Genomic DNA, 26,974 nt, shown 5'->3' on the forward strand with positions numbered 1-26,974 from the left:
GACGCACCAGTATAATCTTATTGATACATATTCCAACCAGGAACCACAACATGAATGAAAAGATAGAAAAAGAAAGGTCAGCACATTCACTCATCCTGTTAAGCGCCACACTGAAGTTCTGTCTTCTACCAGTGGGAACCAATCTATTCTACATTGTTTTATTAGTGATTATCAGGGACAACAGTGCCTGCATTTTTTTTGTCTGAGGCATATGGTATATAGTCTTGAAATAGTTTGTGTCGCGTCAAATGCAATATATACATCAGCTCTTCTGTTCACCCCAAAAACTGTGAACACAATCAGCAATTTCCATTTCGCCGTTCTGATTTTATTGCTTCATAAGAATCCATAACCTCTTTGAATTTTGCCTCAGCAACCTCTGCAGAAAAACAAAAGGGGCAGCTTTTGAGCATATATTTTCATGATCAACATGTGTTAGCTTTCAATAAAGGGAGTGAGGAGAAACGAGGAACTGCATCTACCTTTGTTATTTTGGTTTTGGTCTGGATGATACTCCATTGCTTTTCTCCTGAAAGCATTCTGAAATGCAGTCATATAAAGCAAGCAAGAAAGTCAGATAGATGCTTACTAGAAAGCTTTAGCTATCTGACATGAAAGAAAACAACATAAAACATGTACAACCAAAATTTTCAGTCGACTAATGGACACTCAGATATTAAGAGTTGGCACAGTAGGGGATAATTGAGAGCGTAGACAGAAGAATGTCACCTTGTGAAGCCATAAATTGCTTACCTGGCTTATCTACTTCTGGATACAGAGTAAAAAATTTCTTCTACTAATTTAGTGATCCAACACATAAGAGGATGCTCATAGCTACCATTTCAGTATTGCTGAGAGTAACTTACAGAAGTTCTGTGAACAATCTTTAAAATGTGTGAATTTTAACTCAATTTCAAGTTTTGAGTTGTCCCAAGAGAAAACTGGAGAGTAGTACAACAAAGTTTATAACAGAACACACTGCACGTTTTGCAGCTATAACATTCATTAGACACAAAATATCCAGGAACAAGAAGGCACCTTGATTTCAGCATCTGAAAATGGCTCTGATCTTGACCTGTGAAATGAAAATAAACAACTTCTGTTACAGGCAATCGTCATGATATCATTTCCTTAGCATCTCTATTCTCTACTGTTAAGAGTATTAGTACATTAGTCTCAATATATTTGGCCCATAAGGCCCATGGCCCAAGTAGAATATGTACTAATATGTAATACTACACTTAACATCTACATCAAGGCATGTTAGCATCAATTTCAGGGCAAAAGAAATGAAACTTATTGTATGTGAAAAGACTGAGAACAGCTGGTTAATTATCCCTACAAAGCAGGGTGATTCTTTTCTTTTAACCCAGTGCAAAGGTATAAGGTCACCAGAAACTGCATCTGTGCACATCCACATATAAGTGGATAGTGGATACAACTGCTTCTTTGCTAATAACATGCTTGATTGCGATTGACTGAACAGATGGATAAGGGGACCAAGAATGATATTGGTTCATAACAAACTAGGCCATTATCACATACAGCTCACAGATAAATGGGATATTCATTGACATGAATGGGTGTTATTACATACCTGTCAAGACCCAAAATAGAATAGTGCCGTGACATGGCGTAACTCATAGTTTCCCTGGGCATTGATCTGAAATTTGTCCTTTGATTGGCATAAAATGCTTCTGCATCCCAGTATCGGTCATCTCTTTGACTATGCTGATAAAAGTTGGGACCATGGCTTTCCCAAGTTCGATAGTCTCGACATTTACTTCTCTCCTTTTTAAATACATCTTGCATGCACCGTATGCGTTCCTACATAAATTTATTCTGTTGCCTGAGGATTAGCTGAACAAATCACCAGTATGCAAATTGCAAATACAATGTAAAAAATATGACTGACATAGTGACATCAATTCGTAAGATGGTTATTTACTAGAGTTCTCAAGAAAATATTGTCATGTACTCATGTCAAAGTTCTACAGATGGAATTCTCAGAATTAAAAAAAATACTCAAGGATATTTACTCTTGCTCACTATCAGGCAACATATATCAGCATTAGTATGACCTTGGCTGCTTTATACCTACATTTTTCTAAGCCAATAAGCCATACAAATTTATGCTTTTTGAGAAGTTCATCTTCTTTTTTTTTTTGAAAATATGGAAGTTCAGCTCTAAGTTAAGAAGTAACTGAATAATAACAACACGGTTTTTAACTGTACAGTTAACAGGCCAACAGCATCACTTTCAATATCCAAATGTTTATAATGCATTTCTTATCTCTCGTATGTGAGAAGGGCACTGACCACTCTTTCCCTTTGATCCTCATTCCTTTCGCGCATCCTCTGGTAATATTGTTCCCAGGCTTCACCGGACCGATTTGGCCTTCGGGTTCGAGGTACATCTTCCCAGTACACATATGGTTCCGACCTACTGAGCTTCAATCAAAGGAAAAAGATTTCAACAAAGGAAAAAGATTTCAACAATTTCCCCCAAACGCACCTTCAAGACAATGCTGCTTTAACGATGATTGCTAGAAATGACACGCCTTTTTGTACCTGAGTGTAGAACCATCTGACCGTCCGGCGCAGTTGACCGACCTACAAATTCGAAGGGAAGCCAATGTATAATTGCACACGGAAAAATGAACGGAAAAAGCAGTTCACGTGGCTGATCGTCTCATAACAAAATGGCTCAGCTCAACCACAACACAGACGAGGCCTAGGAATCTACACATCGATCGGGGTTCGGGAGGCCTCACGGCCGCCACCACCGCTCGAGTAATGTATCCGCGAATCCGGGGCGAGGGAGAGGCGGGGGCACGGCAAGGGGAGGAGCAGACTTACGGCGGCGGTGGTGGCGGTGGCGCCGACGAGCGCGACGAGGATGATGGCGGAGGGGAAGGGGCCGGAGTCCCCCTCCTCCCCTGGGACCCCAGGTCGCCACGGGCTCGCCGGGTGCTCGCCTTCGCGGCGGCCGGCCATGGCCCGCGGAGCAGATGGCTCGCTGGCTCGCTGCCGTGCGGGTGTGGATTGGGGATCTGGAGCTGCCGTGACGCCGGCGAGACGAGCTGCGTGCCGGAGAGAGTGAAGGGGCTGAGGGCTGAGGCTACAAGTGCGCCCAGAAGAAAAAATTCTTCGTTTCTTCTTTCGGTCCGAACGGACCAATGGGCCGAGGTTGTGTGAGCCCATAGAGAGAGGAGGTAAGTGTGGCCCAATTACTTCCATTACGACCAGCAAGCCCGTCGGTTTTTGCGGACCTTCTGCTGGTAAAGCCCAATAGATGTCTACTCGTGACCTGGCTATTGTTCACACGTATATCATTTCGAATACAGAATACAGTATTGAATCAGCGTAGGCATTCCGTAAGAAGTACCATATATGTTCATGTGTATTACTAAGTTATATATATCTAAAACTTATGAACTAATTACTCAATTTAAGCTGATACTTCCTCCGTTTCAAATTATGGGTTGTTTTGACTTTTCTAGATGCATAGATATTATTATACATCTATATCTAAGTGCATAATAAAGTCTATGCATAGATTTTTTTTCCATTTCGTTTCTCCATTTTGAGTCAAAATACCTCAATTCCCAAAATATATAACCTTTAGGGCAAGCAAATTATTTTATTTTTGAACATCATTTATTTGAGAACCTAGGTAGTATCTAGTACCATTTATATATACATAACTTTACTTTGTAGAAATTTGGACTTTTATATGGTATATTTTGTGGTGGGCAACATTGTAACACCATAACCCCACGGAACACCTGTGTATTATGCTTTGAAATCTAGTCGGTCATTGTATAAAAGTTAACACTCTCGTAATTACTTGATAGTATGCTTGTACTATAACCATTAATATTTTTTCTTGTTTGTATCACACACCTTCACATGTACTTCGTCCGTTCCAAATTATATGTCGTTTTGACTTTTCTAAATTTATAGCTTTGCTATACATCTAGATATATCATATGTCTAGGTGCGTATCAAAAAACTATGAACCTTATAATGACAAAACGACCTTATGCCGGGTTAGCGAGACCATAATCTCCTCTCTTGGATCTCCTCGTTCTCCAGTCGCCGGTCCTCCCTCCTGTGAGGCTTCCTTCCCTCATAGGGCGTTGGTGGGTATTCATTGGATCCCGGATGTGCCTCAAAGATGAGGTTTTCACAGCTGTCGTCTGTCGAATTTGACTTGGTGCTTAGCAGTCGCCTGTGGAATGGAGAAATTCGGAGTACTGACACTTAGTGGAGGCATGAATCGGTGAACAACAACATGCTTTCTTAGTGGGAGCTAGCTAATGTCTATGTGGTATGTGTGGCTTTTGTTATCCTGAAAAGCCAAGATACCCATGTCCATCCTGCCGTTGCTATCGGCGATCTCGCGTCCATGGAATTCTCGGCCCTCGCGGAAAATTTTAGCTAGGCGCCACTATTGACTGACCAAACGCACCGCCTTTTCTTCTACCAGTTTACTACTTGTAGTATTATTCCAAGAAAATTGAAGTTTACTAGTAGTATATCTTTGACAAGTCACCGAGCTCGCTGTCGTCGCTATGCTATAAATACCCAGGCCACTCGCCACAATTCATGCACCACACACACGACGACATACAAGCGCAAACCGCTCATCTAGCAATGGAGAAGGTCGCGTGCCTAGCTCTGGCGTTCGCCATGGCCGCCGCCGCCGTGTTCACCCCGTGCGCGGCGCAGAACTCGCCGCAGGACTTCGTGAAGCTGCACAACGCGGCGCGCGCGGCGGTGGGCGTCGGCCCGGTGTCGTGGAACGACAACGTGGCGGCCTTCGCGCGGAGCTGGGCGGCGAAGCGCGCCGGCGACTGCAGGCTCGTGCACTCGAGCGGCAGCGGGTACGGGGAGAACCTCTTCGGCGGCTCCGGCGCCGACTGGTCGGCGTCGGACGCCGTTGGCCTGTGGGTGGCGGAGAAGCAGTGGTACGACCACGGCAGCAACAGCTGCGCCGCCGGGAAGGTGTGCGGGCACTACACGCAGGTGGTGTGGCGCGCCTCCACCGCCATCGGATGCGCTCGCGTCGTCTGCAACAACGGCGGCATCTTCATCACCTGCAACTACAGCCCGCCGGGCAACTACGCCGGACAGAGCCCCTACTAAGGCTGAGCTGGATATGAGTCCTGCATGCCTATAGTTTCAACTCATCGTACGCATAATATACCGGAGGGAATAATCATCTGTGACATGATTAATAAATAAATAAATGTCAGATGAACGATAAAATATCAGTGCTCTTAAACAAAAGGAGAAGTTTATGCCGTGCTAAAAGAATGAATTAACACAGGCCCTGCTTTGGCTTGAAAAAAGAATGGTGCATATATCATTTCGAATTGTATGCTTTTTTAATTAAGGAAAATATCCGGTCTTGACATTCACATGTGAATGTCTACGACTACAAAGCAACAAATCTGACCACATAGTCAGAAATTACACGAGTACTTAGACTCCAAACCTCAAACCGAGGAACCCAAAAGACAAGGAAGAAAGAAATTAAGAAAGAAAGTTTGAAAGACTAAGCTTTGAACTTCTTCTACGTCCTTCTTTCAACCTTGCTTTGGTCCTTATGCAGTCACAAAACACCCCACATCAGCTGTCTTCTTAGAAATTTTGATGTTAGGATCGTCGACGGTCATGTACTACCTAGTAATCCTTGTCCTCTAGAAATCGCACTAAGTCGATCTCTACCACGAAAATAGATCAGGCACCGCCATCGTTTCAAGCTAATCATGGTGTCGCCATCAAGGACTCCAAGATGACGTCTCAAGAGGAAAGCACCATCAAGATGCTGCCGCCGCCCGAATCAGCGAGTCGGTTCTTAGATTTTCACCTGGATCTGTCCCTAAATGGTTGAGGTCCTCACGGCAGCCTTCAAGAAGGAAAATGATGCCCACGGCACCGTCGTCACCAGCAAACGGTCAAGGACCGAGCTAGGCTTTCGCCCGAGAACCCACACACACAAGAAAAGCACTGTATGGCGACCGCCCGACCCCTGGTAGCACCACCAGATCCTGGCATTAGGAGGTGAGGAACCCCACGGCGGCGGCCACAAGCCAAAGATGCTGGCTCCGTCGTGCTGCGCCCGGCCGAGGGCCGCCGCCCTGCCGCACTCGCCACCGCAGGCTGCCGCCACCGCCCCGCTGCAACTGCCGCCGCGTGCTGCCTCCGCCCTGCTGCATCCACCGCTGGGATGCCGCACTCGCCGCCGCGGGCCGCCACCACCGCATGATCTAGGTTTTGTTGGGGAAGGACAACTCTGCACTTCCTGCGACAATCAACAAATGATTATAGCTAGCTATATGAACTAATAAGGTCTATTGCACCGGATCAATCGGTGCTTTAAGGAACGCAAGGCCAAGGGTAGGTATACTATGTTACACTGGACAATACAATGTCAACAATAGACATCATCGGATGGGTCGGTGATACTCTGCTCAGCTCAATTTCGACTCTGGATGAAAAATAGTGCAACACTAATTCAGACGGTATCCGCAGTTAAGGCCACCACCGGATCATTAATCGGTGTTTAACTTAACGGGTGCTGCTAGCGTCCGGTTCCCATCGGACGGTCCATCGCAACATCTAGAAACTGAGTCTGCAACATAGAGATAAACCTTTTGCAACGTTAAAAAATACATGCCAAATATAGCTCTTAGACATCCAATATTTGAAGATCTGGGAAAAAAACAAATTCCAATTGTAATATTTTGATATGTTTCACGTGACATTTAATCTAAATCTCTTCAAAGGATCACAACTTTGCAAAATTGACCATTGGAACATCGGAAAGCATCTTATGCAACATCAAGAAAGAGCTAACGCAATAAAAAAAATTCTCATATTGCGACATCAAAGAAAAAAGTTTGAAACATCCAAAATCACCTGTTGCAACATACAAAATGATATAGTGTAACACCTAGAAATAACATATCGCAACGGCATATTCCACGCACCAGGCCATGCCGTCGTTGCCATCATGTTACTCCAATCAACACCAACAGATCTGACTCCACTTCCGACGAGAGCACTCCCTATATGTTGCACATCTAGATGAGGGAGACGAGGTCGCAAGCTCGCCGTGCACCGCCTTCTCGTCGTGTTGCGACGGATGAGCTCGCCGCGTGCCGCCCTCTCACTCGTCGTGTTGCAGTGGTCGAGCTTACCACGCGCCATCCTTTCGTTGCATCATCCTTCTCGAGGGCTCGGCCACATATGCTCGAGCTCGCAACGACGCCCCCATGCTGCTGTGCTCATGCATGCTTAAGCTCGCCGCGTGCATCGCTAGTACCGCTGGAACTCGAGGTGGATGATAAGTTGAGAAAATGGAGAGGGAAGAGGCTGAGTAGATGATAGGAGGAGACGCAGCCCTTCCTTGGGAGAAGAGATTGATATTTTCATGTGGATCAGAATGTTTCACGTACTAGCAAGCCCGTCGGTTTTTGCGGACCTTCTGCTGGTAAAGCCCAATAGATATCTACTCGTGACCCACTCTAGCTATTGTTCACACGGAGGCACAACAGATGTCTGCTGTGTTTGGTATATCATTTTGAATGTAGTATTGAATCAGCGTAGGCATTCTGTAAGAAGTACCATACATGTCCATGTGTATTACTAATTTACATATATCTAAAACTTATGAACTGATTACTCAGTTTAAGCTGATACTCCTTCCATTCCAAATTATAGGTCGTTTTAACTTTTCTAGATGCATAGATATTATTATGCATATACTTAAGTGCATAACAAAGTCTATGCATAGATTTTTTTCCATTATGTTTCTCCATTTTGAGTCAAAATACCTCAATTCCCAAAATATATAACCTTTAGAGCAAGCAAATTATTTTATTTTTGAACATCATTTATTTGAGAACCTAGGTAGTACGTAGCTAGGACCATTTATATATACATAACTTTACTTTGTAGAAATTTGGACTTTTATATGGTATATTTTATGGTGGGAAACATTGTAACACCGTAACCCCACGGAACACCTGTGTATTATGCTTTGAAATCTAGTCATTCATTGTATAAAAGTTAACCCTCTCGTAATTACTTGATAGTATGCTACCTTGGTTGAATTCCATCTAACATTCATATTTGCCCCATTAATATTTTTTCTCATTTGTATCACACACCTTCACCTTCACATGTACTCCGTTTGTTCCAAATTATATGTCGTTTTGACTTTTCCCAGTTTATAGCTTTTGCTATACATCTAGATATATCATATGTCTAGGTGCGTATCTAAATTTATGAACCTTGTAATGCTAAAATGACCTACAATTTAGAATGGAGGGAGTATTTCATATGGGTTGAGTCTAAACATTAACGTGAGTTATATGTCTGACATCGAAATGTATAAAGCATTCCCAACTCTATCCCAAAAGAAAACCATTTACGGGCGATCGGGCGGTCGATTCGTCTCGTCGCCAAGTTGCACTCCGTTAGCCCGGAACCCCCCGGTACCCCTCGCGGTCGTCTCCGAGGGCGACGTGGGGGGCGAAACAGCCGCCGCCCCAAAGACCGCCGGAAGCTCGCCCTGCGTGGCAGCCAGCAGCGGCTCCAAGCGGTAGCCAGCTGCAGCCTCTTCCTCCCTCCTCCTTCCTTGTTTCCCCCGTTTTTCCTCTCAGATCTGAAGTTTGGGTAGCTGCTGTTTTGGTCCTCTTTCCTCCTGACGAGCTCCACCCTCGTGTGTTGCTCATCCGCGAGGAGGTGAAGGCCAGCGCCGTGGTTGGGTTTGAGCACTGGTTTGGCTCCAGGGCTCGCCATTTTGGTCCTTGTCGGTGTCAACGGGCGTGGCGCCGGGCGCAGATTAGCACTGCTCCGCCTTGCGCCGGCCTGAACAGCACCGTGGCGAGCAGATCCGCCCCATTGGCGGGCGAATCCGCTTGTGTGTGGTTGGATACACGCTGGGATGGGTGGCTCCGCCCTCTCGTTGCTCTTTCCTTGCGCCGGCGTGTTGCGCTGGGCTCGGGGGTGGTGAGGGTGATGGCGCTACTGTAGCCGGATCTAGGCCGATTTGGTGATGGCCTGCGGGGACGAACCGTCGACGGCATGGCGCATGCCATGTGCAGACGCTTAGTGCCCTTCTTGGAAGCTGCAACGGCGCACAGGTCAGTGCAGGCGCACGACGATTCAGCTAGCTGCGGTGCGTGCCCATGGCCGTCCGGTGCTTGCGCTGTTGGTGGTGTTCACCGCCGATGGCCATGGCCGCCGTGATTTGGTCATGCGGTAGGGGGTTCGGGGAGCTCTAGGTGAAAGTGCTGACGACGGTGACGCCCTGTCAGTGCTGACGACGGTGACGCCCTGTCAGTGCTGACGACGGTGACGCCCGTGGGTGCCACTCACCTCCCTGGAGGCGTCGTTGTGGTGCTCTCCACCCCCACGACCGTTGGGTTACTCCGCGTGAAAACCCAGTTCCGGTTCTTCCGGACGGGCAGTGGTGGCATCTATGATGTTGCATTCTACCTGTAGGCGCTGCTTTGGAGAATTGGAGTTCATCACCGTTTCACCGCTCCTACTACAATTGTTTCGCATGGTGAGGCTGCTGCAACCATCAAGATAGAACAAGCTGCTAGCTAGCCGGTAAATGTCCACTGCTGGTGTCTTGCCCTGCTGTCCTCCAGGATCCTTGATTGCGTCATCTTAACTTATGCCGGGTTAGCGAGACCATGGTTCACTCTCTTGGATCTCCTCGTTCTCCGGTCCTGTGAGGCTTCCTCCCCTCATAGGGCGTTGGTGGGCGTCCATCGGATCCCGGATGTGCCTCAAAGATGACGTTTTCACAGCTGTCGTCTGTCGAATTTCACTCGATCCTTAACAGTCGCCTGTTGAATGGAGATCTTCGGAGTACTGACACTTAGTGGAGGCATGGATCGGTGAACAACAACATGCTTTACTGGGAGCTAATGTCTATGTGGTATGTGTGGCTTTTGTTACCCTGAGAAGCCAAGATACCCATGTCCATCCTGCCGTTGCTATCGGCGATCTCGCGTCCATGGAATTCTCGGCCCTCGTGGAAAATTTTAGCTAGGCGCCGCTATTGACTGACCAAACGCACCGCCTTCTCTTCTACCAGTTTACTACTTGTAGTATTATTCCAAGAAAATTTAAGTTTACTAGTAGTATATCTTTGTCAAGTCACCGAGCTCGCTGTCGTCGCAACACTGCTTCATACGGTATCCGCAGTTAAGGCCACCACCGGATCAATCGGTGTTTAACTTTAATGCCAGAGAAGAAGCAACGTCTGGAGGTCATCGCACAATCTAGTGATGTTCAAGGATGGACACTGTAGTTGCATGTCCGTTGGATTGCTTACCGTACGCTAGTAATTTTAGCACCCATGCAGCATGGTATGCAATCCTCCGCGATTGGCGGGAAACTAAGCCAACGGCCGGTCCGGTCGTGATTTCCAAAGTCGCATCGCATGTGACTTGCGCACACCACATGCTGTATTGTATGTGGAAGTTCAACAAATACGCCAATTTCAACCTTCAACGCAGCATAGAAATTTGGACGAGCAATGCGTACGAATCATCATACGATCTAGACTTGTCTTCCCCCCCCAAAAATTTGGGAATTTCGCCATCGCCGGCCAGCCTCCGATAGCGTCCATGGAATTCTCGCCTCCTTGTGGAAATCTTTTTCACTCATCTTTTGACAAGTCACCGCGAGCTCCCTGTCATCCTATAAATTCCCCGGCCACTCGCCACAACTCATGCACAGCACCGGCCACACACACACGACGACGGCGACCACGACGCACGCTTGATACAAGCACAAATCGCTCATCCAGCAATGGAGAAGGTTGCGTGCTTAGCTCTGGCGCTCGCCATGGCGGCGGCCGCCGGCGTCGTCGTCACGCCGTGCGCGGCGCAGAACTCGCAGCAGGACTTCGTTGACCTGCACAACGCGGCGCGGTCCGACGTCGGCGTCGGCCCGGTGTCGTGGGACGACAACGTCGCCGCCTTCGCGCGGAGCTACGCGGCGCAGCGCGCCGGCGACTGCGCGCTCCAGCATTCCAGCGGCAGCGGCTACGGCGAGAACATCTTCGTGGGCGGCGCCGGCGCCGACTGGTCGGCGTCGGCCGCCGTTGGCCTGTGGGTGTCGGAGAAGCAGTGGTACGACCACGGCAGCAACTCCTGCTCGGCGCCGGCGGGCCAGTCGTGCGGCCACTACACGCAGGTGGTCTGGCGTGACTCCACCGCCATCGGATGCGCCCGCGCCGTCTGCAACAACGGTGGCGTCTTCATCACCTGCAACTACAACCCGCCGGGCAACTTCGTCGGACAGAGCCCGTACTAGAATCTGGATCGTCGGAGTCGCGCACTGCATGCCTAGTTCCAAATTTCAATTCATCGTACGCGTACATGCATATGCAGGTGCATTGTGACATGATATTAAATTAAATTAAATAAATACATGAATGTCATAAGCAATAAATAAATAATGTGATTTCACAGTTTGATTCAGGTGTGCCTGTGGATCATGATCTGTCAGCAGAGATAATTTTGATTTTGGTTTTGGTTTGCTAAATAATCCCCAGATATCTTTTCTGTAGATTTCAATTAGTTATTAATTGCCCAAATCCTCCTTTAGATTTTTTATAAATGTCATAAGCAATAAAATCATGTGCTTCCAGAGTTTGATTCGGTTCTGCCTGTGGATCCAAGTTATGTCTGCAGAACTAGTTTTGTTTTGGGTTTGCTAAACAATAGACAGCTATTTTTTAAATTATGTTTCACTTCGTTTTCAATTGTCCATATCTCCTTTAGATTTTTCTTAATAAATGTAATAAGCAATAAAATCACGTTCTTTCAGAGTTTGATTCCGGTTTGCCTGTGGATCCAAGTTATGTCTGCAGAGCTAAATTTGATTGGGGTTTGCTAAATAATAGCTAGCCAGCTATTTTTCTTATTTGATTTCACTTAGGTTTTAACTGTCCACCCTGGCGGAGGGAGGGGGGAGGGGTCTGGCCCCCTGTGGTCTGCAATTTTTCACTGAAAATTTTGAATTCGATCAAATTTTTAGAAAAATTAGCACTGTTGCTTCCTCCCCACCTACAACAATGAAAAAATGAATTCCTAGCTCCCCCCTGACTGTCCAGATCTCCTTTTTAGACTCTTTAATAATTGTCATAATCAATAAAACCATGTGCAGGTTTGCTTGTGGATATATCCATGTTCTTTCTACGGAGGTGACTGTGATGCTTGTAGCTAAATCTAATTTAATTTAGTGATCTAGCAGATGCTTCTAACTAAGTCTCATATTTTAAACAGCTTTAAAACATGCACAATGCAGCAGATCTCATCACACAAGGAACGCAATATAGTATAATAGGTTTTGAAAATCGATGCTTGATAAGAGAATAATGTTTTATTAAAGAAAGTATACTATCATTTCTTATATATCACCGATATTTGCTCTGTTCGCTTCAGCTTATCAGTTGGCTTCTCAGCCATTGAACAGTGTTTTTCTCTCACAACAAATCAGCCGTTTTAGCTTTTCAGCCGCCTTATAAGTCCAGCCGAATACAGCCATTAATGATGACATCATTCGATAGTGATGCCTCCGCTGAACTCACAGGCTTTATGCCAGCTTTTAACAGGGATAGTGCTCGAGCCGTCGCGCGATAACGTGATCGTTTGTGTGCTCTTGAAAACAATAGAAGTCTATGTACTATGCTTACGTAAATGTTGTGTATATCACCTCGAACTATTAGGAATGGATTGTAAGCTGTACATGTCCACGTGTACACGAAAATCAGCAGATTGCCAAAACTTATGAACTACTCACAGATGGCTATCACCGCTCGCCCTCAACCCCTCATCACCGCCGGTTTTGGATCCGTCACATAGCTTTTGGTAGTGATGGAGGTACCGGCGGTGAAGCCTTATTAAAAAAACAAAAAAAATCCTGTCCACCCCGCTGCCCTGCTGCCGCCACCGCCACCCCGCCACCCCTTTGCCCCACCACTGCTCCACCATCGCAGCGTCGGATCCGGCCGCCGTCGGAGTCCGGAGCGCCACGACGGCCGCAGCCTCCTCGTGACCCGGAGAGGGAGAGAGAGAGAGGTACCTGCCACCGCGCCGCTAGCTGAGGCCGCGCCCACCGGCCACCGAGCCTCGCCGCACGCTGCTAGGCGCGCCTGCACTCGCGCGGACGCAAGTTGCCGGTAAATCAGATTTCATAAGAATTTGAGGTTCGAGGGAGACATCCCCGCCAGTTTCATTTTTTACTGCCGGATTATGTAAAAAACCAGCTGTGATGAGTTATCACCGTCGGATTGCCGAAAACCGATGATGATAGGGCGGCCGGGATGGCTCTTCTCTAGTAATCCCCTTCACATGTCGATGTTATCCATCACACGAAACGTTCAATCGATCTTTCTGCAAATCCACACATGTCAATCCTAACCATCACGAGGCTTGGAATTATTCAGAAGCTTTCGGTTGGATTGAAGGTTGCCAAATGAAAGGGACCCAAACTGAGCTTAATGCAGGCAACGTACAGAAACTTGACAGGCGTATGTACTTGCACTCGATCTTGAGACATTTAATATTGCCTCTAGTTTCACGGACGTATGGTACCTTCGATTGTTCGTCACGGGATATGCAATTTGCCGAGTTGCTTGCTACGAAATAACTCGAACGGGTAGCTTTCCGCAGAGTTCAGTTCCATTTCTGAGCACGCAATTTTGTAGCAACCGAGCATTAACACGTATCACAGGACGGTTAAAGCTAAACGTAAGCAACTGCCAGATCCTTAATCCACGTAAGCAAGCGAAGCAATCGTGACGTGTTTTTTTTCTTTTCTTTTTTCCTCCATTATTGCATCTGCATTCATCGGTATGGATCAATAACACGCCTAACCGTCCTCCATTTCCCATTGGTGCACGAGTAACTTTCGTTCGTCAGATCAAATGGGCACTTGGAAATGTCATCGATCTCTCCCAGTCATATCGATCTATATCTTTCTTTCCAAAAGTTTGGTCAGGCTTGTGTATACGACGATTCTTGTTCTGATGCAACATCAACCTAGCTAGCTTTCTCTCGAAGTCCAGACCCAATGCATTTTACACTACATTTATTTTATTAGCATGCATACATGGATTGTATACAAGCAATCCACCGCGATCGGCCTGGCCGGGTCGAGATGTCCAAAGTCATCGGTGAATTTTGCACACCGTACCACACGCTATATTGTATGCGGAAGTTCTACAAATAGGCCATCATATTTTTCTTCGTACCCGACGTTTAATTTAATTTCAACCGTCAACGCAGCATAGAAATTTGGACGAGCAAGCGTACGAATTTTGATACGATCGATCTAGACTTATCTTCCCTCATAAAAAAGGGGAAAGAATATAATCTAGCCTGACTTACGTACGTGGTAAGTATAATTGTATATCCTCCTCGAAGAAAAGTATAACTGTATATATATCCGTATAGCTTCCACTGTATGTACGTACATGGCCAAGAACATACGAATGCCGTAGGCATTATTTCATAATAGGTCAAAATGCCCGCGAAAAATTCAAACAAATAATCTTCTGGAACCCTAATAATATAATCTTCCAAGCTATACATGCCAAGCTCGAAGCTAAGGCATGGACCAGTCATGGCCGGCCGAGACCAGACTTCAGACCAAGTTTATCCAAATTAATCCCGCTGATCTTATCGGAAAGGCGACCTCATCCATGGTCCATGGAATTCTTGCCCCTCTTGGAAATCTTTTAACCTTCTAGGCGCCATCATTGACTGTGACCAAGTGCAACCAATCACCATTTCTTTTACCAGCAAGTTTACTAGAGGTATCTAGCTTGGACAAGCAAGCCACACCACACCGAGCTGGCTCTCCTCGGCTCCTCGCTCGCTAACACTATAAATACCCCGGCTACTCGCCTCAGCTCATGCATCGATCCATCACAACGAGCTTCAATTCATAAGCTTATCAGCAACAATGGCGGTGTACTCGTCGAAGCTAGCGTGCCTGGCCTTCGTGGCGGTCGCCGTCGCCGTCCTCGCCGCCACGCCATGCGCGGCGCAGAACTCGCCGCAGGACTACGTGGACCCGCACAACGCGGCGCGGTCCGACGTCGGCGTCGGCCCCGTCACCTGGGACGACACGGTGGCGGCGTACGCGCAGAGCTACGCGGCGCAGCGGCAGGGCGACTGCGCGCTGGTGCACTCGGGCGGGCCCTACGGCGAGAACCTCTTCTGGGGCTCCGCCGGCGCCGACTGGTCGGCGGCGGACGCGGTGGGGTCGTGGGTGTCGGAGAAGCAGTGGTACGACCACGGCAGCAACAGCTGCTCGGCGCCGGAGGGCCAGTCGTGCGGCCACTACACGCAGGTGGTGTGGCGCGACTCCACCGCCGTCGGGTGCGCCCGCGTCGTCTGCGACAACGACGGCGGCGTCTTCATCACCTGCAACTACAACCCGCCGGGCAACGTCGTCGGACAGAGCCCGTACTAGTAGACGACTGCCGCCTCTATGAATACATGCATGTATAATGAATAAATTATGTCAACTGCATATATATGGTGATGCATACAAGTCAATAATAAAATCATGAGATTTTTAGACATGTTTCAGTTCTTATTATCATATATCCTTTGGTGATGAGATCACTTTTCTGGTCATTTGAGTTTGCACTTACCAGCCTACAGAACTCGCTGAAGTCATTTAAATGTAACAACATAAACAGTGTTTCATCTGTATATTTCTGCTCCATATGGAGAAGGGGACAATCTTTGCTATATATTTGCACAGGAACTGAATGTTTTATTGTAAATTACATGTAAAATTCTTAGCTGCAAATGGGCCTCATGAGTGTGGGAAAAGGGAGAAATCGTATTGTTTGTCTGTTTCAACTCATTTCTTGTGCTACCAGTATATTGTAAGAGCATTTCTTCGAAGGTGCCAATTGGTATCACCTATATATTCCTAGATAGCATGCTTCACTGAACCTTATGTATAGACCAACGCAGATGGCTGCTGGATTGCCAACTTGTGTCACACTTGAAACTGGGCCGGTTCAGGATCGTGAGGCCCTCAAGAGGGGCGACGACGGGTTCGTATGCTGGGTATTACTAGGCCGAAGATTAAACTTTGGGCTAAGGTTCATTGTCGGCCCACTTAGAGATATTGAGCATGACCCGGCCTTCTTTTCTCTGGCCTGCCCCTGCCTGGAGCATACAAATGAAGATGCTATGCGCATCCGATTCTAAACAAAAGGTGCAACGCAGCACTTGCAGTCAGCATTATATTGGTCACAAAGACAAACACGTTATAGCCAAGCATACGTTGTGGAGTAAAAGTTTTTGTTTTGCGAGCACGTTGTAACAAGTTGTATCACAGTTCTTCAGTAATACTCTCGATCGAGCCTTTACAAAATTACAGGACACCATCAAACAGACTTGGAAACAATGCAAGACTAAGATTAGCAAGGGGCACAGCCACAACAACAACGTAAAGGGGATATCTTAGACCCAAAAAACAAATTAAGATGGTACAACAGAGCAAGACCAACCGAGGAGGACTCCATTAACGGTAGCAGCATAAGTAGATGCAGCGCCGTCTTCTTCACCAGGCCTGTTGACGATCCCGGCATGGAAGAGCATCGCCCAGAGCAGCGTTATCAGCTCGCCACCCCTGGCAATGGCCTCCTTGTGCCCTTTGAGGTCTTCCGACGGCGCGATGTACAGGATCATCTCCGACCAGAAATCGGCCAGCAACTTCCACGCCGTCTCCTCATCGTCGATTGTCTCCGCCAGATGCTTTCCGAGCTTCACATCTTTCTTGAGAACCTCATGCTTCGAGTTCGTACCTAGCAATTCGACCAACTTCTGATACTCATCTTCTGGCGTCGAAGATCTTATGGCGGCATGGCTAGCAAGAGCACGCCGAGCATCCTTCTTGACAGCGTCGTACAGGCTCTTACTCCATGCATTATTGTCAGGAAGCAGCTCTGGGCACCAGGTCACCAGGTATGCGCAGTACCGTGATAGGTAAGTGGCAGCAATACTTAAGATGAAGCAAAATTAGTGGCACCCAGTCGAGGTAGCGTCTTCCTACATGCGTAGAGGACTCCTCACTAACCAAGTGTTGATCAATACACCATATTTTGCATTCTAGTTGATCATCACTCCAAAAATCTTCCGGGCCTGAGAACAGATCTCCCATGGCTAGCACTAAAAACAGGATGCACCAGCCTATGGTCAGGAGGGAGAGAAAGATACTTAAGATGGGCAGGCAACACTTGGAGTAGGAGATTGGGAGGGAGGAGTAATAGTAATCATGAAGAAAAGAAAGCTCATTGGCAATCAGCCCAAATACCCTGTCCTGTGCCCCAGCCTTCAGCAACGAGCTCCGAAAAAAAGGTGTGGTTCCCCATAGAGCCAGCATTAGTGAGCTTGTATCTTGCAAATCGACACCGCAGCAACTTGAACAATGCAAAGGACAAGCATAGACCCTTTAGTTCTGGCGTGGAGATTGGAAAGGACAAGCATAGACCAATTTCCAAACTCTGTCAATGGTTACCAAGCCATTGTTGTTGATCAGCATTGTCCCCGAGTCATCCTTGAATGCATACCCGCTGGGCTGCATCTCCACTTGTTTTTCCTCTTCTCTCATAACCAAGAGTGGGGGAGGAGGTGCATCCTCACCTACCGGTGGTTCACCATTCTGATTTAATTCACGTGCTCGTAGCTTCTGCATGTAAACAACAATAAGTCCAGGATTGCGTCCGAGCGCAAAGGACCAGCGCGCCTTTTGAAATGCGTAATAAAGTGTCAGACTTCATGTCAATTTCTCTTCTGAATACCTCCATGAAGCTTCTGACAAAGCTCCTAGCAAATAGACTGCAGAAAGTCATTATGCAAATTATCCACAAAAATCAATATGGATTCATCAAAACAAGGACCATTCAAGATTGCTTGGCTTGGGCTTTGAGTACCTGCATTTATGTCACAGATCTAAGAAGGAAATTGTGATCCTTAAATTAGATTTTCAAAAAGCATTTGACATAGTGGAGCATGAGGAAATGCTGACTATCAGGAAACATAAATGTTTTGGGTCAGTATGGTTAGGAACTTAGGATGGATGCAGCAAATATTCAATCAAGCACATCCTCAATTTTATTGAATGGAGTATCAGGGTGTAGAAGAGGAGTGAGACAAGGGGACCCCCTCTCTCCACTTCTTTTTGTCTTGCAGCTGATCTTTTTCAATCTCTTCTTAATGATGCCAAGAGGCAGGGACTCCTAAGATTACCAATCCCTCTTATCCATAGTTAAGACTTTCCTATTCTACAGTATGCTGATGACACGCTTATTATTATGGAAGGCTGTTCATCACAACTGTAAACTCTCAAAGACATCCTTGAGTCTTTTGCTCTCTCCACATGTCTCAAAGTTATTATTCCAAATTCATGATGGTACCAATTAATGTTACAGATGAAAGGATCCAAACTCTGTCCCAGCTTTTTGGTTGTGCTATAGGAGCTTCACCCTTCACTTATTTGGGTCTGCCTTTAGGGCTCACAAAGCCAAATGTGGAGGAATTCCTTCCAATGGTGTCTAGGTGTGAAAGGAGATTAGTCAGCACCTTATCTTTCTTATCTCAAGCTGGGAGACTGCAAATAACTAATTCAGTTTTCAGCCTATGTTCCACATGTGTACTTTTGTCCTTCACAAATCAGTATATAAACAAATTGACAAGTACAGAAAGCACTGCCTTTGGAGAGGATCGGAAATTAACAACAAAGCACCACCTAAAGCAACTTGGGAGATGGTGTGTGTCCCAAAGAAAGAGGGAGGGGGGGGTTTGGGAGTACTGAATATCAAAACACAAAATGAGGCTCTGGTTCTAAATTTTTTGCACAAGTTCTTCAATAGACAGGACATTCCCTGGGTTCACCTCATATGGGAGAAATACTACTCTAATGGTAGGATTCCAAACCACATCAAGAGGGGTTCCTTCTGGTGGAGAGATGTGCTAAAACTGATGGACAAATTTAAAGGCATGGCAATGGTTAACATCAATGATGGTCAGACATGTTCATTATGGAATGACTTATGGAAAGAACAAGTCCCTACCCAAGCATACCCTCATCTATTCTCCTTCACCAAAAAGCAACACATCACAATTCAGAAAGCTCGGGAAATAGTGGACATACAACAATTGTTTCACCTACCTCTTTCAACTCAAGCCCTTGATCAACTAGTTCATCTAACTCACAGTTTTGAGGACATAGTATTAAATAATGATCCAGATTTCTAGTCATATATATGGGGGAATCCTTTTTTCTCATCATCAAAAGCATATCACCATCTCATTGGCCATTCACGGGTTCATCAAGTTTTCAGATGGTTATGGAAATCAAGATGTTAGAATAAACACAAAGTATTTTATGGTTGGTACTTAAAGACAGGCTCAACACAAGGAACATTCTTAAGAGGAAAAAAGATGTTCCTTCCATCATATAACTGCGTCTTATGTCATCAGGGGGCTGAGGAAACTTTATTCCATCTTTTACTTGGTTGTTCTTTTGCACAAGAATGCTGGATTGTCACACCCAATTTTTAAGGACAAAATCGTGTGCATTCAATACATGTGCCCCAGGATCAAGTTACACACATGTATGACATAAGTGAATAACAAAGACAGTGCTAAAGCGAACAAAGAGAGTATTAAACATTATGACATGACCGAAAGTCTCAAATAAGCACGAACTTAAGTAAATACGCAGTGGACTCCGAAGACGACGATGACACCACAAGCAGTTGACTGAAGAACCGTACGCCTAGAACTCCTCAAAGTTGTCAATGTATTCCACCAGATTATCTTGGTTTGAACAGCGGTTTTGCAAGGGTGAGTACACTTATGGTTGGTACTCAACAAGTCATGGGTAATAGCATAGTGTAAGGCCAATCAAGGTATGGCTAAGGCTAAATCAGCATCAACTTTTAATTAGGTTGGTCAAATTTTATTAGCAATTGACTAAGTGTAAGTTTATACCACCCGAAATTAAACAAGAACATAAATAAAGTAAACAACATATGCATGAATGCAGTAACAACAATTGAAGTCCATCTTTCGATAGTAACCAAAGCTGAAGAAATAAGAGCGGAGCCAAGGTTGGATCGATCAAGCCTTTCAAAGCTCAGTAAAATAAAAAAAATCCATGACCAATACCCCAGTTGGTCCTATACATATGACCAGCGATCAGGAAAAGAATAGCAATAGCTAAATGATGGTGTGCAATATCGCTCAACCATATACCACCGGTTATTGGATCTAGTCCTCCGCGAAAACTAAGAAATTATGCATATTTGGATCAATTCAAGGTGAAAAAGGGGAAAAAGAATTGCATTTGACAGTTTTTGCCCGGTCTATAATCAATAGTAAAAAAAAGAAAATGAAAACCTGTCAGAAGCGAAGCTATTATCATGTGAGGGTCCAGACCGCTCTTAACCATGAGCACGACTGATCGATCAGTTTTACACTCTGCAGAGGTTGCATATCTTTACCCACAAGTCGCGTAAAAATTCGAAAGAACTTTGAACTCAACCATGTGGTGTTTGCAAGGCACCATACCACACTTCCGAGGTGTGATTGCATAGGGACGCTACGAGGCCTTTACAAAGATTCACTAGTAAGTGGCAATCCGCTAAGGTTCCTGGATAAGTAGCAGAGCATAACAGTCCCCTAGTGAGTATCGTATCTTAGCAAAGCCCACGTCCCAAGAGAGCGAGTGTTATACCTCATCTGCCACCGCCCCTCTTACCCTTTCGGTAAGATTACCCCATACTAGAGTTTGTAATTATTTAGCCAAGTCCAAAGCCATTTAGTCTTGTGGTAGCACTATTTTCCTGGGTGGTTCTCCATGTTCCGATTAAACATTTATGATCTTGTGTTAATGAGAAAGGTATAACGGAAGTAAAGCAAGATTAATCGTTGAATTTAGTTAAACCACCATATCCCAAGTAAGCAATAAGCATGAGCTACCCAACATAAAAGTAAACCTGGTTGGTCAAGGCAAAGGTAAATTAAATCTAGGCAAACCTTAATTGGGACCCATCAAGATTACAACTATTATGTGCATAGCAATGTTGTATTGAACATGAAAGTAAAGGTGAATAGGACTTAAAGAAGTGATCAAGGACACGACCTGCCTTCTTGGCCTTGCTCTTGCTATTCGTTCTCCTCGAAAGCTTGATCTTCAAATCCCTCGAACTGCTGAACATCTACACGCGTCACACGAGCACATACAAGCAAACAAAGGCATAAAGTAAGAAAATAGTACACCAATCATAATAAATAGAGAAAACAAGCTTGAAAGATTAATCTACGCTTTAAAATGAACACTAGGATATAAAGAACGCGAAAAACGGAGTTAAGATGCAAAAGATACGATTAAAACAAGTTCCAGGGGCTTTTCTACGGGAAAAACAAAACTTCCAGGAGCATTTTTGTGAAAAACTGAGGGCAAATACATAAATAAAGAAAAATCGAAAGCTAAACCTGTAAAAACTTGAAAGAGTGGATGGCGGGTTGATTTTTGAAAATGTCGGGGGCTAAAACGAATAAAATAGGACTGGAACGTAAATACTTTTGAATTAAACAAGACTGCGGGTTGATTCGCAAAGAAGACAGGGGCTAAAGTGCAAAAGTGACGTGGTGCGGCGCGGTTGACTGGTACACGACGGATCTGAGCCGTTTGATCCCGAGCGGACGGCTGGCGCTGCGCGTGCCGGCATCAGCGGCGGCGGAACAGCGAGACGCGACGGCGCTTCGCCGGATTTGCTCGAAATCGAGCTCCCGGCCGTGGTTTCGCACGTGGAGAACACTAGAAGCATGAGAAGACCAAGGCGATCCCGTTTCAGCGGTTCACGGCGACCGAGACTCACCGGGCGGCGGGGTTTGATGGCGGCGGCGGCGCGAAAGTGGAGCTTGGGCGGCGGCGCTTGCTAGGGTTTGAGGGGCGTTGTTGCTGGATGCTGGAGGCCGGGGGAGGTACGACGCTTTATATAGGGGCGGAGGTGGGCGAGGTCGAGGCGGAAGAAAGGAAAGGGGGCTCGGGCGCGTGTGGGAAAAAGGAAGGCGCCAGAGGTGGAAGAAAGGAAAGGAAGGAGGTGACGCTGATAGGCGGGGCCCGCACGTCAGCAAGAGGAAAGAGGGAGGCCGCGAGCTGGGCCGGGCGAGCGGTGCAACTGGGCCGGAGAAAAGGAAAACGGGCCAAGCGAGCCGGTGCGGCTGTGGGCCGCGAAAGAAAAGGAAGTTGGGTTGAGCACAAAGAGATGGACCGGGCTGCAAAGAAGAATAAAAGGAGATGCAGCCCGAGATAGATTGAGTTTGAGAAATGGATTTGAATTCTTGGAAACTTTGAGTTTGAACTTGAAATTTGAATTTGAAAATTGAACTTGACCAAACACAATCAATCAAAAATAAATGCATCAGCATGCAATGCACAATAAACTCCTATGGTGAATTAATTTAATTTGAGAAAATGCAAATTTAAATGCCTAGAAATTTAAATGACAACCTAATTGAGCAATTTTTAGTGGATTTGAATTCTTTAAATTTTTGGGTGTTACATGGATTCATCTTGGCCTGTTTGCAAACCTCTCTGATGAACCGTATGCAATCTTGGCTTTAAAACTCAGCTGCAGGTGCAATTTATTTTTTAAAATTATCATCATCATGAGCTGGAGCATTTGGATGGTCAGGAATGATTGGATCTTTAAAGGGGTCACCCCATCCATGCAAACATGTTGATTAAATTCAAATTGGTTTTTACTTAGGTTATTGTGGTGGATCCACTTCGGATTAGCTTGATTAAACATAGTTAAATCGCCTAACACGCGACACTCATGCCTTAGCCAAGTTAACACGAAGTGCCGTCGGATTTCATTCGATTTAACCACTTGAACAGGACCGAGTTAGCAAACCCACACGAAGGTTAAACAAATTTGGCCATTTAGTTCGACAACAAAACGAAAACAGAGTTTTACAAGGTTCAAACGAAACAGACAGAAGGCAACAACGAGCGGAAGCTACTTCATCGGGGTCTGACGTCCTTGGTGAGGCCTGCCAAGACGTCAGTGATCCCTCTCCTCGCCGTCCGAGGAGGGATCCCACTCGACCGTCCAACCCGGAGGGAGTTGCGGCGGCCAAGTGCCAACAGAAGAAGGCTCGGGAGCAGCGACTTCACCTGAAAAAGAAGAGCCACAACAAGGCTGAGCTACTAAGCTCAACAAGACTTAACCGACCGGGAGTAACTACTCCACCACTTCTAGACATGCAAGGTTCTTTGGCTAAGGGAGTTGTTTGCCAAAAGCACTATGTAAATCCCTATTTTCAAGTTTTAGCTCCGGTTCTAAGTTCATTATCCGGTCTAAGTTAGCAGCTTACTCTTATGCAAACATAGAACCAACCAAAGGGTGTATATATCACCATCAAGACCATGTCATCATCAGATTTCTTTCTTACTCAGGGCAACATAGCGATCAAGTAGTCTCAAGCTGTGAGAGGCAGACGAATCAATTCGAGTTCTTTAACCATGCATGGTGGACCTAACCTCACGACATCCGCGCACCACTGAGGGTCGCTTCCTGTGTCGGCCTTCCCCATCAATCCCCTAACCCGTGTCGGGCCCATTTCCTTTGGTGCAAGGTTCCATAGACCCGGCCTCTGCCGTTCTGTGACCACGCTTGCCACCACGTGCGGCCGCAGGGAAACTCCGTTCCAAGGACAATGGGGCGACCGCTCACGTCTAGGTTCAATCCGGTACTCGGCTTCCTCATCCCATAATAAGTATGAGGTTAGTACTTTCAAACACTTGATCACGAACACCACCACTGTCGAGCCTTAGCAAGTTCCATAGATAGACGGGGCTATCCGCTGACCACCAAAGAGTTAACCAAAACCCTGCCCCATCCATCGTCCTTATAGTTGTAACAGGAGGAAAACCAACCAACTCCTACAACTCGCGAGTGACAGGAAATCACTCGGCTTTTACCGCTCCTGGTTAAGCATAGCAACTACTCGGACCCAACAGACTAGTGTTCAGCTCAAGGGAACTAAGTCATGCAATCTACGGTTTCAAACAACACCTATACGTAAATGCGCAAAACAAGATGGAGAAGGCATGCGCAAGTTTGGGAAAAACTAGGTTCATGCTCCGGGGCTTGCCTTCAAACAAGGAGGAGGGGAAGGGGTCTTCTGCGGGGGCGGCTTCGGCTTCTGGAAGCGGGAGCTCGGTTGCAGCTTCGTCTTCTGGCGCCGGGTGCAGCTCGTAGAAGCCGTCGGCGAGATGCAACTCTACACGAAATGCAATGCAAGGTTTAGCACTTTAGACGGTTATTCCAACAGCAACACTTGCAAGTTTTAGCCCAGAAACTGGTAGCAAAGCTACGGAAAAAGGTGGGGAAGTATACTTGGGTTGGTGGAGATCAAGATATAAGGGTCGGATGGGAAGGAACTTATGGTCTGATCCTTAGACTAGAGGAATAGATGTGCTGGGGGTCCTCAGACTTAACGCAGAGAAGTCCCCAAATCTTTACACATATACCCTCGGGTCTAGGAAAAGGATACAGCCGAGCCCTCGGGCGAGGCGGAGAAAGGGTCGGCGAAACAGACAGGGTTGGGCGAGACGGAGAAAGGGGTCGGTCGAACGGATAGGGTCGGACGAGGCGGAAAAGGGGTCGGTCGAACGGATAGGGTCGGACAAGGCGGAAAAGGGGTCGGCAGCTTACCTCTGTCTTACAGGTGAAGCTTGGGGTCGGGAAAGAGCAGACTTGGGTGGAGGAACTGGAGCACTAAGATTTGCAGTGGCAATGTCCGGCGGTGCTCCGGCGGCGGTGGTGCTTCTTATGGATCACAAGCAAGCTCTTGCGCAGCGCGGAGGAGCAAGCAGCTGGGTGGATTGGAAGGGCGGGCGTGGAGCGGAGAGAAGAGTTCCTCAGGGACTTAGGCTGTAGCGCTTTGAGCACAAAGCAGAGGAACGGCAGCAAGGCAGCGATGGCGAAGGGGACTCCGGCGGGGCTCTGGCATTCCCTTTTATAGCTGCGCGGAGGAAAGAGGGTTAGAGCGGCACGAAGACCGGGAAGAAGCGATGGAGTGTGCTGCCGGGGCGGCGATTGAGCAGCGGTGCGGCGGAGCAGGACTTCGAGGATGACACCGGCGGTCATTGGGCACCGAAGACAGGACGGCGCAGGCGCGGTTTTGCCGGTGGTTGAGATTTGGCGGAGGCGGGCGTCGTCGTGCGGTGGATCTGATGGAAGTAACCGGGAGAACGACGCTAGAAGCGAGGGCGCACAGGTGAGAGGACAGGCGGGCTACGGTCGTGTGGGCGAGCCCGAAGCAACAGATTGTCGGGGGCGCAGCTCTGACAGGGTGGAAAAGGAGCTGTCGCGGCCGGGGTCGGGGTTGGCGGAGGAGGAATCGTCGCGTAGCGCATCTGGGGCGGCGCGACGATGGAGAAGCGGCGGAAAAGACGGGAGGCATCAGGCTCTGCAGCCGAGGTCCGGCAGGGTGATGATGGGCGCGAGCCGCGAGGTACTGCAGAAAGGGTAGCAGAGGAGCTTCCGCTGCGATTGGGGAAGAGGGCGTGAGAATCCATCCGGTCGTGGCCGGCGACGAGGCGGAGCGGCGGGTGTCGGAAAAGTTGAGCCACGCGGCGGAGAAGCTCTGAGGCGGGCATGCTACTCGAGTGCGTCTATCTCGGAAGATCTGGGGAAAAGATTTTGTGGGCCCACCGGTCAGTCTTGGTTGGTCCACTGCTCAGATTGAAAAGAGATACTGTGGGAAGACTTAGAAGGATCCGGCGGTATGGGTTTGGGGTCGGCAGGGTCGGAACGGGAAACTGGCGGAGAGGGGTCGGATCTCAGGGGTTGGGACCGGGGGTCGGGACCAGAACTGAGGGTGAGCACTCAACTCGGGAAAACTGAGAGGGGGTTTTGTCGCCATACAGCAGGAGCAGGAGCAAGTCGATAAGCTCATGCTGATGTCATCACAAAGTCCAAAGTCGGGAGCACAAAAGCACCAAAGGCTGTATCTCCCAGTCACGGGCGACGTCGATCGAGGCCCGAGGTCACGCTGCGACGGTGCGCCCTGCGAGATGCGACGGTGCGCCCGACGTACGGGTGCAGGCAGCAAGCGTGAGGTCGGCAGGTACCGAAGTGCACCGTCGGCCGGCCGGCAAGAGAAGCAGCGTACAGCGCAGGGAATCAGAAGTGCATAGGCTAAAATGGAGTTGAAGGGCAAGGGCAAGGTTAAATTGAGAGGTACAGATTGCAAATTTTCACTTTTAGCATTTTTTATTTGAAATCAAATCATTAGGCATGCATTTTAATTTCCTTTTCGTTTTTGTTAATCGGTGGTTGTGCATTTTCGTGTGTTGTTTCCTAAATGTTTGATCATCTTTTGACCTGCAGCTATTATCTCCTAAATGTTTGATCATCGTGCTTGCAATTTATTCCGTCCTTCACTGTTTTGTGCTACTATAATGAAAAGGATATCTTTTTGGTTACTTTCAATTTTTGATTTCGTCATACCTTAAATTTATTCCGTCCTCCTAAATTTGTTCCATCCTCCGCCACTGGTTGTGTTCCAGCATCATAACTGGCTCAATGGACTCACAGCTAAAAACTGGATGTGTCGTTACGATGCCAACCATATAAATTACCCACCTATGCTAGAGGTGGGTAATTTCGATATAGAATTAGGAGTTACTTTATACCATTATTATAATGAGGGACGTGATTAATTTTTTAGAAAACATAATAGATCCAATGACTATTATGATCAGAGTCTACTAGATTGACGGTTGGATGTTTCTGATTTTAATTTTGTGGGAATTTATAAGATTTATCTATTTTTCTAGAGCGCATCGTGAGGACTTAGGAGCCTCCAATTAGTAATAG

At 47.0% G+C, this 26,974-nt stretch overlaps 4 protein-coding genes across 4 annotated transcripts; 3 read left to right on the top strand and 1 right to left on the bottom strand.

Annotated features, from left to right (window-relative positions):
• Nucleotides 1-3,113, bottom strand: LOC117842096 (uncharacterized). The gene is made up of 7 exons (XM_034722447.2): nt 2,860-3,113; nt 2,572-2,613; nt 2,320-2,451; nt 1,598-1,827; nt 1,039-1,075; nt 483-540; nt 1-379 (listed from the first exon to the last, which is right to left on the bottom strand). The coding sequence occupies exons 1-7, from the start codon at nt 2,995-2,997 to the stop codon at nt 300-302; spliced, it is 717 nt and encodes a 238-aa protein (XP_034578338.1). The 5' UTR covers nt 2,998-3,113; the 3' UTR covers nt 1-299.
• Nucleotides 3,114-4,596: 1,483 nt separating this feature from the next.
• On the top strand, nt 4,597-5,381 carry LOC117842950 (pathogenesis-related protein PRB1-3). Its single transcript, XM_034723479.2, has one exon. It carries the CDS (start codon nt 4,612-4,614, stop codon nt 5,149-5,151), a length of 540 nt encoding a protein of 179 aa, XP_034579370.1. The 5' UTR covers nt 4,597-4,611; the 3' UTR covers nt 5,152-5,381.
• A 5,374-nt stretch (nt 5,382-10,755) lies between these two features.
• Nucleotides 10,756-11,519, top strand: LOC117842973 (pathogenesis-related protein 1). Its single transcript, XM_034723510.2, has one exon. It carries the CDS (start codon nt 10,846-10,848, stop codon nt 11,350-11,352), a length of 507 nt encoding a protein of 168 aa, XP_034579401.1. The 5' UTR covers nt 10,756-10,845; the 3' UTR covers nt 11,353-11,519.
• Nucleotides 11,520-14,938: 3,419 nt separating this feature from the next.
• LOC117845541 (pathogenesis-related protein 1) lies at nt 14,939-15,634 on the top strand. Its single transcript, XM_034726600.2, has one exon. The coding sequence runs from the start codon at nt 15,010-15,012 to the stop codon at nt 15,520-15,522; it is 513 nt and encodes a 170-aa protein (XP_034582491.1). The 5' UTR covers nt 14,939-15,009; the 3' UTR covers nt 15,523-15,634.
• The last annotated feature ends 11,340 nt before the right edge of the window (nt 15,635-26,974 follow it).

The sequence above is a fragment of the Setaria viridis genome, chromosome 2 (genome assembly GCF_005286985.2).
Source record: "Setaria viridis chromosome 2, Setaria_viridis_v4.0, whole genome shotgun sequence".
Lineage (NCBI taxonomy): Eukaryota > Viridiplantae > Streptophyta > Magnoliopsida > Poales > Poaceae > Setaria > Setaria viridis.